The 18,169-nt window shown below is 39.8% G+C and overlaps 1 protein-coding gene across 1 annotated transcript; it reads right to left on the bottom strand.

The window, feature by feature from the left end:
• Nucleotides 1–650: 650 nt before the first annotated feature.
• PHAX (phosphorylated adaptor for RNA export) lies at nucleotides 651–9,865 on the bottom strand. Its single transcript, XM_027667611.1, has 5 exons — nucleotides 9,733–9,865; nucleotides 6,931–7,550; nucleotides 5,024–5,144; nucleotides 3,293–3,376; nucleotides 651–2,009 (listed from the first exon to the last, which is right to left on the bottom strand). The coding sequence occupies exons 1-5, from the start codon at nucleotides 9,826–9,828 to the stop codon at nucleotides 1,740–1,742; spliced, it is 1,191 nt and encodes a 396-aa protein (XP_027523412.1). The 5' UTR covers nucleotides 9,829–9,865; the 3' UTR covers nucleotides 651–1,739.
• Between the last annotated feature and the right edge of the window lie 8,304 nt (nucleotides 9,866–18,169).

Here is an 18,169-nt window from a genome sequence, read left to right as displayed (position 1 = left end):
GGGAAGGGAAGGGAAGGGAAGGGAAGGGAAGGGAAGGGAAGGGAAGGGAAGGGAAGGGAAGGGAAGGGAAGGGAAGGGAAGGGAAGGGAAGGGAAGGGAAGGGAAGGGAAGGGGCAGGACTGTTCCGGCAGTTCAAAGGCTGCTCGCAGCCACGTGTGCTCGCAGCCCGATGAATTCAGAGCCAGCAGTGAAAGGCTCTTTCTTTCCACAGGCAGTCTCGAAGGCAGAATACCTGACTCTGAGATGGGTCGGTCTCTCTCTCTCAGTCGTTCTCCGTGAAGTTTCCCGTGGGGAAAAAAAAAATCTTCTCAAGAAAAGGAGGTGGCTGAAACTGTCGCCTCGTCCCCCCCGCCCCCCGGCCCCCTCCGTCCGGTCGGCTGACAAAACCAGAAAACCTCCGGACGAAAAAACCTCCCCAGCCATGCCCCGGCAACCGCTCTTCCAAGAAACCTCCCCCTTCCCCCAGCTCTCGTGAGGAGTGCGGCTTCCCTCCGTCCCACCTCCTCCTCAACTCCTCCCATCTCGGAACAAAAAGATAGGGGAGAAGGGAGCAGGGGGGTGTGTGTGGGGAAAACGGGACCTTAGGAAAAAAATTCCAACATCTCTTTTTAAACCTATGACAGGGTTGAAAGTGAATTAATTCAGTAATCTTTCAGAAATGTTTTTTTTACTGGAAAATAGCGTCTAGTCACGAAAAGCCCAAAACTTATTAGTGACAAAGAATTTTAAACATCATAAATATCAGTGTTGCACATGTTCGGCTATATTAAAAACAACATTCAACAATAAAAATTGTCTTCAAATAAACTTACAACCTACACAAGAGTCTTCTAAATCAAGTAAAAAAAAAAATCCCCTTTTGTATTGTTTTCTTAAGAGTCTCCATCAAAAACCATCAAATCTTCTGAAAGCTGCACATTATCTTACAGCACATGGGAGAAGGACAGGAACAAGAATTGCAAGGTAAAGGGTTTGTATCTGCATGTGCAGTGTACAGACCCTTGGGGGGAACACAATGCAGTAAAATCTCACTAGTCAGAAAGCATTCAGTTAGATTTGTCCTCAAACAAAAAGATCCATATGAGTTGCATGTCTCATAATGGAAAACGTTTAGACAAAATGAGTAGGAAGCTGAAGCCACTATTAATATACAAAGGATAAAACTGCTGTAGAAATCTAAAACATACGTTGCTCAATATTGCTTATTTACAAGGTTGTTATTCAAAGGTCACTGACCACTGAAATTAAGTGTGTTTCTCAAACCAATCTGTTTTACAGGTCTTAATCCTATAAATACTGTTTCTGTCAACACACTGCCACATTAAGAATATATGATCTTTTATATCCAGATTAACTTTATAATTAGTGTTTTTCTGTTCAACTGTAGTGAGCAGCTTAGCTCACTTATTCACTTTTGTTAGATTCAGCAAATTAAATGTGAAGTATTTGGTTAAAACACAGCCTTAATTCCTTAACCTAAGGTGACTAAAAAAAATTTCCAAAAGAACGAACATGGTGATGCAGGGCTGTTATCTAGGAAAATCTTAACAGTTTCTGAGGACTCAGCAAACAAATACTAGGACAATTAAAAGTCTTTCATGCTGTTAAATTTAGCTCAGAATCATATCCTGCTCTTCAGCATCAAATATTTCCCACGTTTCTGCAGCTTATGAAAACATGGGATTATAAGAAAGGCTCATTTAATGTTTCATAGAGACACTTATCAAGAACTTTAGCAACTAGAAGATCTCCAAATCATGAGCGTTATCAATTTCAATAATATCTTCAGATTCCATCTTTGCTTCATGATGCCCCTCCTGCAGATCATCCAGGGAAGCCAGAGCCTCATTTGTATCACTAGCAAAAGTCTCACGAGATGCATCATCATATTCCTGCAGGTTAAGCCCTTTAATGGCTTTCTTCATCTTCTTCCCTAGAACTTGCATTCTCCTCTTCTTGGCAGCTTTTTTGTTTTCATATTCCTTTTGGTTTTCCAGATAGAATATTTCCTTTAGAGAAAAAAAAAAAGGCAAACAAAAAAAGTTTGGCACATTCATTTTACTAGTATTTCCTAAATGTAAAGTAAAAAGAAAAATTTATTACAAATACTGGTCAATATTTAACTAAGCTACATGCTTTATTTATAGAAGAAGTATGAGAATAGACTGCACTTAGGTAAAATTCTCCATAAATAATTTTATTACATAACTTCTCAGCAGTCTGAGAGTATACGTATAGGTAAGTTTTCATTTTGAATTTTGCTGGTGGTACAAAACTGGGAGGAATGGGCGGCAGACCAGGGGGTTGTGCTGCCATATAGAGGGACCTGAAAAGAAAATATGACCAAAGATTCTAAGACAACCACAGAAAACTTTCCTCCACAATTGAACTTTGAGTCCACGTCTCATGATCTTTACTCTCAACAATTTATGAACCCCATCAATCCTCTTTTTTTTGGAATAAAGTGATCAAATTTGCAACTTTTTAACTTTTTGTGACCACTGCAAGCGAAGAAAGGATGGTGGGTACTTTTTTCCCTGTTTTTTTTCTCCAAACATAAACCAGACAATCACAATGTATGTTGACTTATTTCCCAATTCCAAATACAAGATGCTAGGATGGTTTATAGAGCGATCAGCTGCAGCCACCTACAAGCAAAATAAATGAGACTTTTTTCTAAAAAAACCTTCATATGAAAGTGGCAAATGCCATGAAAAAATCCTAAAAGTTCTCTTAATCCAATGAAGAAAATACTATCTCAGTCTATTTCATACCCTAAAAAGAAAGACAGTAATATTTACAAGATTATATAATTTATTTGGCGAGCACCACAAATCAGGCCAGTGAGCAGTTCAGATCATTATCTGATTTAATGAGAAATACTGTCTGATGCCACAGCTGGAGCTAAATAGAACAAAAATACTCTTTTAAGAGAACTCCATTCAAACCATACACATTGAAACAGAGCTCCAAAGGGAGAAACAAAACATGAATAATATTGCTCTAAGGTATATCCAGACTAAGGAAAATCCAATGTTTATCTCTTCAGTCTCATCTTTATCAGCAGGTTTTTGTGACTGGCAGCCTGTAAAAGTGAGCTCTCCCTGCCCAGTGTGAATGGCAATTCAACAATTTTTGGGTGGGTCTTTTTTTTGCCTGCATTTTGAATGTGAAAGGCTGGTTTATTTGGAATACAGAGTTAAATTTGCTAGAGACAGTTTCAATAATAACATTTCTAGTAGAAAAAAATCCCCAACTTTGGACAATTCCTTTGCACTCTTGACATTTTTACCTTGATTTGTTCTTCTTTGATGCTAGGTGTGTTCTTCAGCAGGTTTAAATAAACACCCCCAGGTGTTCTTCTCCTGGTGCCATTCTTAACAGGAGAGAGGAAATTAGAAACAGTAAGATTAGTACTAAGTGTTGACAAAAATAGCTTCTAGGGCAACACTTAATACTGTATTCAGACAGAATAAAGCAAATTTAAATTCTGATATTTTAGGAATTACATAAAAATAGCCCTGCCTGTGTCTTATTTGTGACTGAACTAGTCATGAGAAGGACAAAATCTGGACAGGTAAACTCTGAAGTTACAAAAAAATTCCTTTAGGATATAATGCCAAACTGTTGAACTCCACACTAAATCTGATTTTGGTAGTAAAGAAATAAATGCGAGTAATATTCTCACTATTTGCAACAAGGTGTACCCACTAGGTTAAATATTCAGAGCATTCCTAACACACAAACCCAGTAAAATGTGAAAACTTAATTTAATAAAATTATGTTGATCTCAAGTTTTTTAATAATTGTGCTCAGCAATGCAACATCTTATCTGCACGTCCAAAGGATTCTGCATTTCTGCCTAAGGCATATGAAACACAACACGTACTTCAAAATTTCTTCCCACCACATATTAGTTCCAAGCAGCTTTTCAGTGTTACAACACTGCAATGTGCAATGTGCTGTAATAAATCACGGAATGGGCTCAGATTTGAAACCTCTGTAAATTATAAGTGCTAATTATCATACTGTTATTCAATTACAATTTTTTAGTATAAAGTTGAACCTTTAATCCAGTAAAACCTGGATGATACTGTGTAAAATGTGATACTTTTCTGCTAAACAACAATGCAAAAAACAATCTAAAAATTCTAAGAACAGAGAAGGCCGATTTTTAAGTAGGTTTTTGAAACAGCAGATGCCACATCCTTTTATCATCTGCATTTCATGATGTCTCTTATGATCTGCCTTTCGAAGAGTGTACTCTGATCTGCATCCAAAGGAACCTGTGCCACCAGGAGCTATGTCCTTTCATCTTCTCTGTAAACACTTATTAACAAGTATTTTACTCTTTCAAGACAACAGAATAGCTTCTAATACAATTTGATAGGTGGAATTTGTTGTCTTTTTTTTTTCAGGGGAGGAGGTGATGGTATTTTTCAATTTGTTCAGGTTTTTTTGTGTGCCCCTACTCATTTTTCCCCCTCTTCTCTACTTCCAGTGACAGAACTCAAAAGCTGTGAATTGTAAACAAATGTCTGAAAGTATTTACTAGTTCTCATCCACTTTTTTCCTTCTTTGCTTCTGCACTGAAGCTCATTATTTAACAAGAACAAAAACACACCAAGAAATTGATAATCTAACCACTGAGTATAGGATTTTCTACCATGATTTGTAACAGCAATCAGTACTCAGCGTATTAATACTGTTGAACAGGCCAACAGTTCTCTGATAAAGCCAAGAGTTTCCATTCCAGAGAGGGAACTTCAAATCAGATACCATTCTCAGCAAAAAAACTGCGTGATCTCCAGGTTCACTCACCTTATTGTTTACTCAAAACATGCTGTAAGGTTACATTACTGTTTATTGAGGGAGTTTCATGGCAAGGGAAGGCCATAAAATTCTGGGAGAGGTTCTCCCAGCGTGAGAGAGCTACAATAGCATTGTGTAAATGTTCTACAAATCAAGAGTTCTGTCGCCCTCCTCGCCCTCTGGCAAACCCCAAAAGTGACATTTTTCTTACCACTATGAACAGTCCACCATTTTGCTCCACTTCAGCTGTTTCCATAAGCAGCTCAATCGCTTTTCTCTTCCCAATTATTTTCACCACTCGAGCAATTAAGTCTTTCTTTGGCTCACAAAGTCTGAACAGAGTGGGGGAAAAAAAAAGGCACATTTATTGTCACGATATTTTCTTAGTAAAAACTGACTGTGGAACTTCCATAATGAATAATTCACTCTGTGGGACATAAAAATGCACTCAAGAGTCTATACATTCAAATGTGTTTCAGTGGTTTATTGAATCAGATGTGATTGAATCAGATATTGAATCAGAATACTGAGCTTCTGAAGGATTTTTTTCCCTAAAGCATGCATTTTTAAAATTTGTTTTGATGGAAATACATTGAGTGATTATTCTTCTACTGATGCATGAAACAGTAAACCAAATATGAAACTGCAAAGACATGTACAAACCTCTGAAACTAAAGTATAAAAGTGTGTTGTGCATTTAACAGTTAAAATTAATTTTTATAGTTAAGTCAAGAACTGGAGAAAACAGGAAGTGTAAATTTCCCCTGTATCACGTGCCATTCAGACAAGCCTACATAACAATCAGTTGACTGATCTATAACCTATAAAAAGCAAATAAGAAAAAAATTACACTGTAACTTCAACACTACTGATACAATATCATTGCTGCAAACAGTTTAAAAAAAGAGCTTTCTGTCCTATTTCAACGAATCTCAATACAGCAAAGAGGAGCTTATTACCAGACATATGCTCAAAGTTTCCAAATTAATAAATGAGAACTTAACAAGAACTGTAAACAGCATTAGTAATTGTCTAATTGCTGTAGGAATGGCAGTTGCTGAAGTAAGTAGCACATGTATGAAGACAACAATGGTTTGAAACCATTTAAAATCCAGGTTTTATTTAAATGTCATGCTAACTGTCAGTAAATCTTCCAAGTCTTGTTCCCTATTTAACTTATGTTTTTTCCCTTGCACCACTGAAAAAGGGTTGTGGCAGTTCAACTTAATCTAACCAAGAGTGACCTGCAGCCATGGGCCCTCCCTCACACCATCAATCCACTGCTGTCAGGATATGGTGAAGCAAATTGCTTCAGGAAACAAATCTGTTTACAAGTTAACTCTTCCAAAAAAAAAAAAAAATCAACAAGCTTTTGGACAGATAATTTTTCTGAGTCAGCTCAGTGTACAATAACCAAATAGCAGGATTGTGAAAAGGACTGGATGGTGGTACGTGTGCTCATGGCTGGAGCTTGGTGACCATAAATTAGCATAGAACTGCAGAAAGAGGCCAGGACTCATTTCAGTGCTGGTGCCTGACACTGGTGTAGCCCTCGGTTACAACAGCAGCAAAAAGTTTTTTCAGACAAATATATTCCATGTAGAGAACAAGTGTATTTCAGAAGCTGTGTTTTCTAAAACACTGCACAGTTTATCTCATATTCAAAGGTTTAAATCTACAGATTTAAAGGTTTATAACTTAGACAGATTTTCATGGTAACTACAGCACGTTTGCACTGGTGGCCAACTACAAACAAGCATCCTTGCTCATGGGGTATTTCCTAAAAAAACCCCCACTACCAAAGCTGTATAACAAGAAGGAATATTTTTCCTTGCTATTGTTCTCAAATAACAGACTGTTTTCATGGATCCTTAAAAAATATATAAAAATTAAAATAAATAGACATTATTAAGTGGATGTTTTTACAAGATACCAGCCACAGTGCTGCATTTTTATCCCAGGATTTGGAAGTACACATAAGGCACTCATGCCTTTTGTAATCTGACATGTAATATAGGACATCTTACAAATTTACCAGTAAGACAGCTTTTCCTCACTCTTCTTTTCCATCAGCTACCAATACTTAGGGAAGTGAAGACACACTGTTATCAAACTCACCGATAAGCAATTTCATCTGCCACTTTTTCCTCTGAATCTTCTTCTGTTATCTCATATCTTCCTTTGTATTTCATTTCTTGCCTTTCACCCAGTCTATCTTTCATGGGGCGCTTCCTTTTGAGAAAGCCTTGCCCGTTTTCCCCTTCTGCTGGCAATGTCTTCTTGTCATCATGCATGTATTGATCCAGCTCCTTATCCAAAGTCTCTGCCTCCTTTTGCTGAGCTTCCTTCATCAGCTTTTTAGCCAACAGGTAGTTGTAAGTCTCAGACTGCCTGCTTCTGTCAATGCTGCCATCCATGCCTAGAATCCCAAGCTCAGTGGCCACTGCATCCTGATTCTGTTCCTGAAGCACTGCACCCCAGATGTTGTTGACCTTCTTGCCACGCAGCGCAGTTTGTTTTTGGTGGCTCTGGCTGAGCTGGAAGGGCTCGGGTTTGGCAGGAGGGAAGTTGAAGCACTTCTGTCTCTTCCGTTTCCACAGGCAGCTGTCATCGTCAGAGTCAGAGCAGCTCTCCTCACTGGAATCCACACTCTTGGTTGTCCGATAGGGAACACTCGGTGCACTGGATGAGATGCTGCTCTGGAATGGCCTGCATGGATCACTGCCATCATGTGATTTCTGAAATTTAAAAACCAAATGTCCATTAGTTTAACCATTTGTGTAAATCAGAAAAGGTTTGATTAGCTAAAAAAACCTGAATTCTGACTCCTGTGGCTGTGCAGTCCTCTGTGAGCATCTGTTGGACCGCAGCTGACAGGAGCATCCTACGGAACTCCTGCGTTTCGAGTGCATGGATATCAATATGAAAGAAAGCATGGCTGACACAGAAACACATGCCAGGAGTTGATAATCTGCTTAGTGCAACCTTTGCTGAATGAAAATTATTAAAAGACTGGAAAAGTCATGAATATTCTCAAACTGGACAAAGACACAACGTGCACAGCAGCTCTAAGAAAGAGTAAAATATCAAAACACCACAGCAATCAAACAGAGGTTTAACAGCATAGAAGTTAATATTCTCTCTGAAGTCTCAAGGGAGAAGACCAAAAAAATCCCAAAACTAAACCCAAAAAACTGGGAATTTTTTTGTGAATTTAACTGTGTACTGTGATCCTGGTTCCATCAGGACAGCACATAACCAGCTGGGGACAGCAGTACCACAGGTTTTTTCTCCTTTAAATCAACAATACACTGTAGTTTAATTATGGCTTATTAATTAGGACACACCCCCCAAAAAAAATAATTCTATTGATACACTATATTCAAGAAATGCTGTTTTCTCACAGATAAACTAAATCATGAAAGCTAAACCTGCTGCAATTGGCACGATTTGCAAAAACACCATGGGTAACATAACCCTGAATTCTTATTCCCAACTGCTGGAACTTTAGGCCATGCTTTCTGTGCTAAACATTTTCCTTATACATAATTCCAGCTATTCCCTAACTAATTTCCCATCTTTAAGTTATATGCTGTCCTATGTTCTCTAAAAGAATAAGATCTCTTCCTTCATTTTCAGGTGAAATGAAAATTCTTTAACCTCACTGCTTTTGTCACATTATGGCACCATTTCTTCCTCCTCCTATTAGCAAACAGAAAACAGAAGTATTCAACTTATTTTATCATGTTATGGAACAGAAACCTTTAACTTCAAACGTAATGCAAAAATCCCTAACACCACAAGAAATCAAAAAAACCCTCTAACACTTCTGTAACAACTTTTTTTGTGCGTCAGATCTCAGAAGTATATTGCAAATAAAACAACCGAAGAAAATAAAGTTCCTTACACATACAGTGTCACACAGTGAACTGTCTTACTTTAAAATATTTCCCTGCCCGCACACCACCACAAATACCTCATACTTTCTGAACAAATTCCTCATATCCTCACAGAATCACAAAATGGTTTCGGTTGGAAAAGATCTTAAAGACCAGCTTGTTCCAAAATCCCTGCCATGGGCAGGGACAATTTCCACTAGCCCAGGTTGCTCCAAGCCCCGTCCAACCTGGCACTGGACACTTCCAGGGATGGGGCAGCCAAGCTTCTCTTGGCAACCTGTGCCAGGGCCTCACCACCCCCACAGGCAAGAACTTCTTCCTAATATATCATCTAAACCTACACTCCGTCAACGTGAAGCCATTCCCCCTTGTATTGCCACTCCATGCTCTTGTAAACAGTCTCTCTCCATCTTTCTTGTAGCCCCGTCAGGCACTATAAAGCCGTAATTAGGTCACCCCATAGCCTTCTGTTTTCCAGGCCTAACAACCCCAATTCTCCCATAGTTTCCTCACAGCAGAGCTGCTCCAACCCTCTGATCACCTTAGTGCCTCCTCTAGACTGTCTCCAGCAGCTCCATGTCCCTCCTGCGCTGGGGACCCCCGAGTTAGATGAAGCGATCCACGTGGGGAGCACACAACGTCAAAACGACGGGAGACATCAAGAAGGCGAAGGAATCCCTTCCGCTACCTCTGCTTGGAGTCAGAAGGATGCCAGAGGTCTGCTGGGCCCGGGGATGGGGCGCTCAGGGCTCTCACGCGTGTCCACAGTGGCTCATCCCCATTGTCCCCATCGTCCCCATCGTCCTCGCGCCCGCCGCCCCAGATCCTTGACGGCAACGCGCCGGCCGCCCCAGCCTGTTCCCGGCCCAGCAAAAGCGCTCCCAGCTGGGAAAACCCCCGTCCCTACCCGGCCTCCGCGGCCTCCCCATATGGCAGGCCCCGTCCCGGTTTTTCCCCGCCCGGCGCATCCCGGAGCGGCGCTCCCGCAGTCCTCCCGCGGCCGCCGCTCCGCCGCGCTCACCTGCCCGGGGGAGCCGGCGCCGGGCATGTCCGAGTCCGAGCCGGACAGCTCTCCGTCCTCCACGTCGCCGTCCATGCACCGCGGCTCCAGTGCCATGTCCTGGCGGAAGGGCAGAGCGCAGCGTCGGGGCGGACCTGACGTCCATCCGGGGCGGGGATGTTCCGGGTGTTTGTTATCCCGGCTCGGGCCGTTCCGCAGTTTTGCGCTAGGGCTGATTGTGTGGGACCGGTCAGCGGTGGATGGAAGCCCAAGCCAGCGGCTCGTGTGGCCCCGGGTTCCTCGGCACGAGTGTTGCGAAATGTGGGATATATATTAAGGTTGTCTTAAGTCAGGGTGTTCTTTGATGTGAGTTCTTTATATGCTTTCAAAGCCTGATCAGCAAGAAAGGACACCTCAATATGGTACACGCAGCAGCTGCATCCCTTAGTCAGAGAATCACAGAATACGACGAGTTGGAAGGGACCCACAAGGATCATCGAGTCCAGCCCCTAGGCCTGCATAGGACCACTCCCCAAAGTCACACCATGTGCCCGAGAGTATCATCCAAACGATTCTTGAGCTCTGTCAGCCTTGGTGCTGTGACCACTGCCCTGGGGAGCCTGTTCAGTGCCCAACCAGGCTGTTGGGGGAAGAACCTTTTTCCTGATACCCAGCTTAAGCCTCCCGACACAACTTCAGGCCATTCCCTCGGGTCCTGTCGCTGGTCCCCACAGAGAAAAGATCAGCGCCTGCCCTTCCTCTTCCCCCTGTGGGGAAGCTGTAACTGCAATGAGGTCTCCCCTCAGTCTCCTCCAGCTGAACACACCAAATGACCTCAGCTGGTCCTCACACAGCTTCCCCTTAAGGCCCTTCCCCATCTTCATTGCCCTCCTTTAGACACTTGCTAATGGCTTAATATCTTTGTTATATTGTGGTGCCCATAACTGCCCCAGTATTGCAGGTGAGGCCATCCCAGGTTAGAGCAGAGCAGGACAATCCCCTCCCTAGCCCAGCCAGCGATGCTTTGCCTGATGCCCCCCAGGACACGGTTGTTCCTCCTGGCTGCCATGGCACTGCTGACTCAGACATCCAGGAACCAACAAGCTTCCATGCAGTTGAACTGCCACCATTGAGTTGGAGATAGGTTGGGTGACAGCCTTTCCAAGCACATCAGATTTGAAAGGCAAATGCTCACATGTAGAACGAATATGTGAGAACATAAAATACTAGAGAAGATTATGATCAAAACCAATTTGTGCAGGAAATCTTGAGAATTTCTCTCATGGCCACTAAAGAGCTGGTTTCCTAGATGACAGAATGCATAACATTACTTTTAAAATTACCAGAAAAAATAGCCCTCTGTAAACAACAGCATCACCAGCCAGAGTTGCAGTTCCCCTGAGATTAATCTTCTACTTGCCTTCTTAAAATCAATTGCATGCCAATTTTTAAAGAACAACATAATTCAGATTTTCTAGAGTCAGAGGAGAAAAAGTCCTGATCACCTGTAAATCATTGGCCTAGAAAACTGAGCTCCTCTGAGATCATGAGCACACCATCACACACTGAGATACTTCTCCATTGCTGCAGGATGTTCCAATGTTCTAAAATCAAATGCAAAGCACAGTCTTTAATGATATTCTGTTGTCATCCTTGTTTCTAAGAAATATGTGTAAGTATAGAAATTTCTATATAAATGTCTACATCTGTACACAAGTGCATACACACATATATATAAACACATTGTACACACACATTAATATACAATCCTCAGCCTTTTGGCATTGTGATACAGAAATGGATCAGCTTTATAGGGGTGATCAGACACCAGTTTGTGAATCGAACACAACCAGCTCTCCAATCAACATTCCTCTCCTACCTCAAAGCTGTTGCCACCCAGTAATGGATCACCCACATCACCTCTGCAATATCAGGAAAGAGTAACTTCCTTTTGCCAAGGAAATGTGAGAAGAATTTATCTTAATGAGGAGCCTATGTCACACAGAGTACTACAACCAAGCTTTCGTTTTCCTGGAGCAAAGCCTCAGGAATCCATCCATCATATAGCAGAGAGTTCAACCACAGTCATTTTAAACACCTAGATATAAGCATGTCTGTGTATCACCTATAGAAAGATCAAAGGATGAGACAAAACTGAACACTTAAAGAAGATGTCCCTTTTGAGGGATACTTCCACGTTCTGCATATTTGTGTGGAGTAGAGAAGGAATTTTGACGAGACCTCTTAAGTGCAAATGTGAGATTAGACTTAATGAGCAAAATCACTGAACCTCAGATGGCAATTCATTATTTAAGGATTATTCTAGCATAAAGGTCACCCTAGTATACAACAGTATTCAACTGCCTATTCTGAAGATTAGTTGCTAAACTGCTTGTTGTTTTAAGGCAGTTAATACTTCAGTATTGGTTCTGACAAAGATATATGGACATAACATTTTTGTAACAGCTGCTGTAATGGCAGCCAACCCTGCAGTGTCTGCAGGTATTCACCTTTGTCAAAAGAGCTTTCTGATGTGTGCCTGTCATAGGAAATGGAATGAACCAAGAAGGAAGGAGAGGCATCTAGTGGCAAATCTATGCTGTTCTTTGCATCTCATGATAATGCTTCATAGAATTCCAGCACTTCACATATGGCCCATCACTTCTTTTAAACATTTTCTTTCTGTTATGAATGAGAGCACATAAAAAATATAGGGGATATTTTTCTTCTCAACTGTCAATCAGAACTATTTGAAAAGGAGATGAGATTTTTATTTTTCTTTCCTAGTTCTATAGCAGTTCTTTGTGTTGTTTTTCAGAGAACAGAGATCGTGTTGCAAAGGGTCAATTATATTTTTGCCTGTGAAAGCATTTTTCAGAAATAAAACCACTTGTGAGGTTCAGCATCTCATGGTCCAAAGGTCAGCTTCTGGAGCCATAGAAATAAAGAGCAAACTGTCCTGAGCATCATTAATTTGCATCCTTGGATCTGACAGAAAACCTGCTTAAACAGCTATTTCTGCCTGGTTTTAAAGATCTGCTCTGTTCATGTATTTTACTGTACACTGGTAGAAATATTATGAAGTGAATCTGTAGTAATACACATATCTGAAATAAAGTTACAGACAAAGAAATAACCTTTCCAGCAAGATGTTTCTGAAGGACTGCTGGGGACTGACCAATTTCTTTGGCATTATGCTGATTCTCTTTTTGTGCTCTGAAGTACTTTAATACTAGGGGATACATTACTGACTACTGTTAGCTGCTTAATATTTTCCTATCCACTAAAAGCGAAGAGCAAACAGTTGTAGTCACAACTGTTGCTATGTGCATTCAGTTTATTCAGTCTTCCCCCTCCACAAATGTTCATACACACACAAGGGCAAAACACATACAGACACATGCATCCTTGTTATTAATTACTGATTGAGAAAAAGAAATATGCAGGCAGATATCTCACAGTTCTTGAGCACATATCAGCTGCTGGATAAGTAAATTTTACTAAAAGATAAAACAGCATAGTGGATAAATTAGTCCTACTGGAAAAATCTTTATGCATTTGACTCCAAGAAAACAAACACAGGTGTGATTTTCCTGAGAAGAGATACATCTTTATCTGGATCACAGCTAAGCATTTAACCTTTTAGTGGCATGGGCCTGAAAACCTAGCATATTTAGGAGATGCAGTTTTTCACTCTTGCTTTTAACAAGCCCATTCAAGGACACTGTTCTTCCTTTATGCATTTTAGATCATCTTACCTGAGGACTGCAAAGTATCAGGACTATAGTGCCTTATTCTAAATCCCCTTTGTGGTCTAATTTTCAGTGCTTGGACACTTCACTGCAATGAAAGTCATTGCAAGCCAGCTCTCATTATCAACCAGCCATCCTCATTATCCATTACCCAGTGAGGCCTTTGAAAACACTACTTGATGTTTTTCTGCATATTTGGATGGCCACTTTCCTTAAAAATTTTGCTCCTGGCCTTAAATTTCCCCTTGTCTACACTTGGAAGAAAAATAGGCACAAAGTCGAAGAAAGACCAGGAACAGTTAAAGCTCCTTTCCTGTATTGCCATCATTATTAATCTGATCCCTCATGGCACTTCTATTGCAGTGCTTCAGGATTGATTATTCAAGAGATCTAGTGAAAATGAGATAAATCAGAGTGTGCTTTTTTTTCCTGTGTTGTTGTCAGCTCACTTCCCATTGAGTTTAATGATGCATTTTTCATCATATTTGCAATTAAATCATATCTGCGGGATTTATCTGAATTACAAGGCGTTTCTGGAATGAAGCTTAGTCTTAAAATGTGGCAGAAGGGAGATGTAATCTTCCAGTAGTTTGCATGAAGGAGTTCTCTATGTGAGCATAACTGAAAAAAAACCAAAAAACCCCCACACCTTTCAGTTTATACTTGACAAGAGGAGTTGATTTAAGCACTTCATAAAATGTCCGTAAACAGGCCTAAGAAGATGAATCGAATAGCAGTACAGTTCACTCAAAAAAAACCCCAAAACAAAAGCAAGTTTATTCATAAACTCGTATCTGGGTTTCCTATATGAATTTTCTGTATGGAGACATGTCTTCCCATCTCCATCTTTAATGCAGGTTCAGCTGTAAAGGACATTTTGTTTTCCCACCTCACCACAGTAGGCACCTACAGTGCCTGGTAGAGAATCAACAGAGAAGTTCTTGTTTAAACACTAATCTCAGTCACGGTTCCCTTGATGTCCTATTTTGCACATCTTCAGTTTTCCCTTTCCCAAAACCATCTGAGCTAACAAAGAAAGCTTTAAAAACATCCTTTGAAAGAGCATAATACCACCTTCAAAATATTGCCTCCAATTATGCCCAAAACTCATATGATCAAGTGGAACAAAGCAGAATCCTGCTTTCTGCAAACTGTAGCTGCTGTCTATATTACTGCAATCTCATGTGACTGGAGCCTCATCAATGTAGGACCAGATAAGGCTCAAAAGATGAGGCTTATAAGGCTCAAAAGGTGGATCAAAAGATCCAGCACTGATTGCAGAAAATTTACTCTGTGAAGTTGGAGTTTTACCAAGTTTGTAGCCAATACTTTTCATATCTATGACAACAAAATGTGCAGTATTATTTAAACCAAGTTGATTAAATTTTGGGTTGAATAAATTGTGGGAAATTACTCCTCCCCTGCTCCAGTGGGTGATTCCATACTTCTTGCAGCAATAAGTGACTTTGTTTGGAATTCCTCGAGACAATCCCTGTTTACAGCCCATTGTTTACCATTTACTGGCTGCGTAGACAGTGTGCACAGATTTCAGATAATGTAACCTAATTAGCTGGTTTGTTTGTGAAATCCATTCTGTTTTCCATTCTTGCCCTAATAAGAAATTCAAACAGACGGAGAAAATTTATTTCATGGCATATGTTTAATTAAAGCAACTGAGGTCGTCATGGCTTCTTCACCTCATCACAAGTTGAATTCACAATAGAAGAGACTCCTCCAGGATTTTTTGGAAAGAATTCAGTTGTGGAGGTAAGATTATACAGTCTGTTCAGCAGCACAATTTACCCCAGTCCAACAGGATGTCCATTTGGAAAAGGGATTATTCAGAAATACTTTTGCTCATTGGGATGGAGTTGAACCTCATGGAGGGGTATAGTAACCTGATGCTTTTCATCTGTGCTCCCACTGGATGAAAGATGATCTGATGTGTCCAGTGTAGGTTTAGTTTTCCTGAAGAAGTGCAAAAACTTTTCAGGTAATCGCAGTTACATGTCATGAGTATTCATAATCCTACTCTAAATTCAGCACTGCAAATACCTATTTAAAAGCCATGAATTCCTAAGCTAAAGGAAGTGTGGCAGTGCTCCACATCCTCAGTGTGAAAACAGAACAGCAAGAACATTTTCTATGTTTTCTTTTTCAACAGGATTTTTTCGATGAAATAATTCTTGGTTGGTAAAACTAATCAAAGCACTTTAAAAACATACAAATATATAAAAATATAACATAAATAGCTGCATTAAGAGAGGACTTTTATGATGCCAGTTAGTGAAAATTGAGAATTGGCCTTGAACCCTTCCAATGCATTTGCAATATGCAACTGTGAAATCCTAGTGAAAATTAAATCCTTTGAAGTGGCCATAAACTGAAAGACATGAGTGTACAGGCACAAGAATTGCATGGCACTTCAACCAAGGCCATACTGAAACAACCTTTTAAAGAAAGAGACATGTGAAGCAGTCTCCTAGGTCTTCATAAGGAGAGCTTTTAGGTTTTTAGGGACAGAGGGGTAGAGGTGTTTTAATGTGAGTGGGTTTTTTTTGTTTGATTGGAGGTTTTATTTTGTTGTTGTTGTTTTTATTGTTGTTGTTTCATGTTTGTTTGGTTTTTTTGTGTTTTTTTGGTTTTTTTTTTGGTTGGCATTTTCTTTACTCTTTCCCTGCCCTACCCCCCTTCTACTCTGTTACAATTAATTGGCAGTAAATTAAATTAATTTCCCCAAATTGAGTCTGTTTTGCTTCTAAGGGGAATTGATAAATAATCTCTCTATCTTTATCTTAACCCATGATAATTTCATTATATTTTCTTCACCTGTCCTGTTTATAGAGTGGGAGTGATAGAACACTTGGGGGGCCACCCCATAAATTAATCTCAATCCCGATCTCACTGAGAGCTCATTTAATCAATTGTCAGCTTTTCTATTTCCATTTAATATTTTCTTCCTAACATTTCCTTTATTATTATTCACAGCATTGCTGTGCTTTGTGACAGCAGCCTCAAAGGCTGTGTAGTAAAGAGTTTAATTGAAAAGTCCTGTGAAACAAAAGATATTCTGGAAATACTTTTTCATTTCAAATGAACTAGGACAACTAATTGTTTGGTTTCAATAAAGCACTTACTGAAGGTTGATTGCTAGCTGATAAAAATATGTGAGCAGGAAAGGAAAATGACCCTGGTCACTCTGTCTAAGAGTGATACAATATTATAGACATCGTAGCATGTTAAAACTATGGATTAAATGTTTGCACTTGGAAATAAATAGACAATTATTAATTCATTAAATAGAACTCGTAACAATGGTCTCCAAGTTGAAGTGACACAGATGTGCCACATGTAGATGAAAGAAGTCCAGCAGGAAACCAATTGAAAATTGCCAAAATATTTCATTTTTTTCCCTGTGCATTCCAGTACTTGTAAAACAATTAAATGAACCTGAAAATTTTGGAAGTTTTTAATTATGGTTTGTGTAGGTTGCTCTTGGTACAGTAAGTACTGACTTGGACTTCTGGTGCTGCACTGTTGGGAGTGTTTCAGACTGTCCAAGTCACAGAGTCCAGTTATACACATCCAATTATTCCATGAAAAGATGAGTCTCTGAGAAGAACCTGGATTTGACTGTCCTCTCTCTCTGGAACAGAAAAATAACCAGTTTCATGAAGGAAAAATGTTTTGTCCCTTGAAGGTAAAATATTATGTCCATATTTATTTTCTATTCCAGTGCCATGGACAAATGAAAGGGTATGTTAAAATTTTGTCATTGAAATGCATAATTATGGGAAAAAAAATGGTCTGCTGAGACTTTGTCACTGAGAAATAGCAATTACACAGCTGATATTACAGTGCGTGTAGAAAAAACCTGTCTGGGATAATAGAACAGCATTTCACTGCTGTAGATTCTAACAACTTGAAGCAGGAATATGAGAGACACTGAAAAATTTGCAGTTTACTTCCTTTAGTTCCCTTTCAACAAATCTTTTTTTTCAAAGAATGTTTTCCCAGTGAAGTGGAGTAAAAAATGGAGTTCTTACTGGTTTTCCAGGTAGAAATCTTACTTTATAGTGGCATATTTCCAACGACGACAACAACAACAACAACAACAACAACAACAAACATGCATTTTTTTCTACTAAACTAAACTGAGCTGAATTCTAACTACAATATATTGACCCAAGCAAAATTTTTTTCTTTATTCTAGCTACAGAGGATCAGATCTTCTTTGTTGCACATTCAGTAACAAAATCAGCCTGTCTGGTCAAAGATATCCAGAGATGAAAGTTTTGTTGTGTTTATTAAACCATTCCCATTACTGGGATCTTGAGGGAGACTTCTTCTGGAAAATCCTACAATGGTTAATTGTGCCTGCACTGCTGATTTTATGTAACAGGAACAACAGTAAAAGGTGATTTTTCAATGCATAAAGACAAAAAAATAAATACGTTAAGGTCAAGCAAAGCAAGACGGACAGCCTGCTGAAGAGAAAAGACAAAGTTCAGAGTAGGAATTCTCTTTCTCTTGGCTATACCTGCATGAAAATTGTGGAGGAATGGCCATATTTTGGTTGATGGAAACAGTTCACTGGACCCATTCAGGTTTAGGTTTCCTCTGCTTCAAGGGGCCCTTGGATGTCTCAGATGTTTCAACCACACCACTGAAACACAAATGAGAGCCACAGTTTGTCTTCAGAAAGT

The sequence above is a fragment of the Corapipo altera genome, unplaced genomic scaffold (assembly GCF_003945725.1).
Source record: "Corapipo altera isolate COAL_440 unplaced genomic scaffold, ASM394572v1 61003, whole genome shotgun sequence".
NCBI lineage: Eukaryota > Metazoa > Chordata > Aves > Passeriformes > Pipridae > Corapipo > Corapipo altera.
Note: the sequence above shows the minus strand (reverse complement) of the source record. Positions and strands in the feature narration are given on the sequence as shown.

Bases quoted from the DNA above. Each gene is read 5' to 3' on its own strand.
- PHAX (XM_027667611.1), bottom strand. From the start codon at position 9,828: ATGGCACTGGAGCCGCGGTGCATGGACGGCGACGTGGAGGACGGAGAG. The intron at 7,551-9,732 runs GTGAGCGCGGCG...TTTAAATTTCAG, and splicing joins GCGCCGGCTCCCCCGGGCAG to AAATCACATGATGGCAGTGA. The intron at 3,377-5,023 runs GTAAGAAAAATG...TCTCCTGTTAAG, and splicing joins ATGGTGGACTGTTCATAGTG to AATGGCACCAGGAGAAGAAC.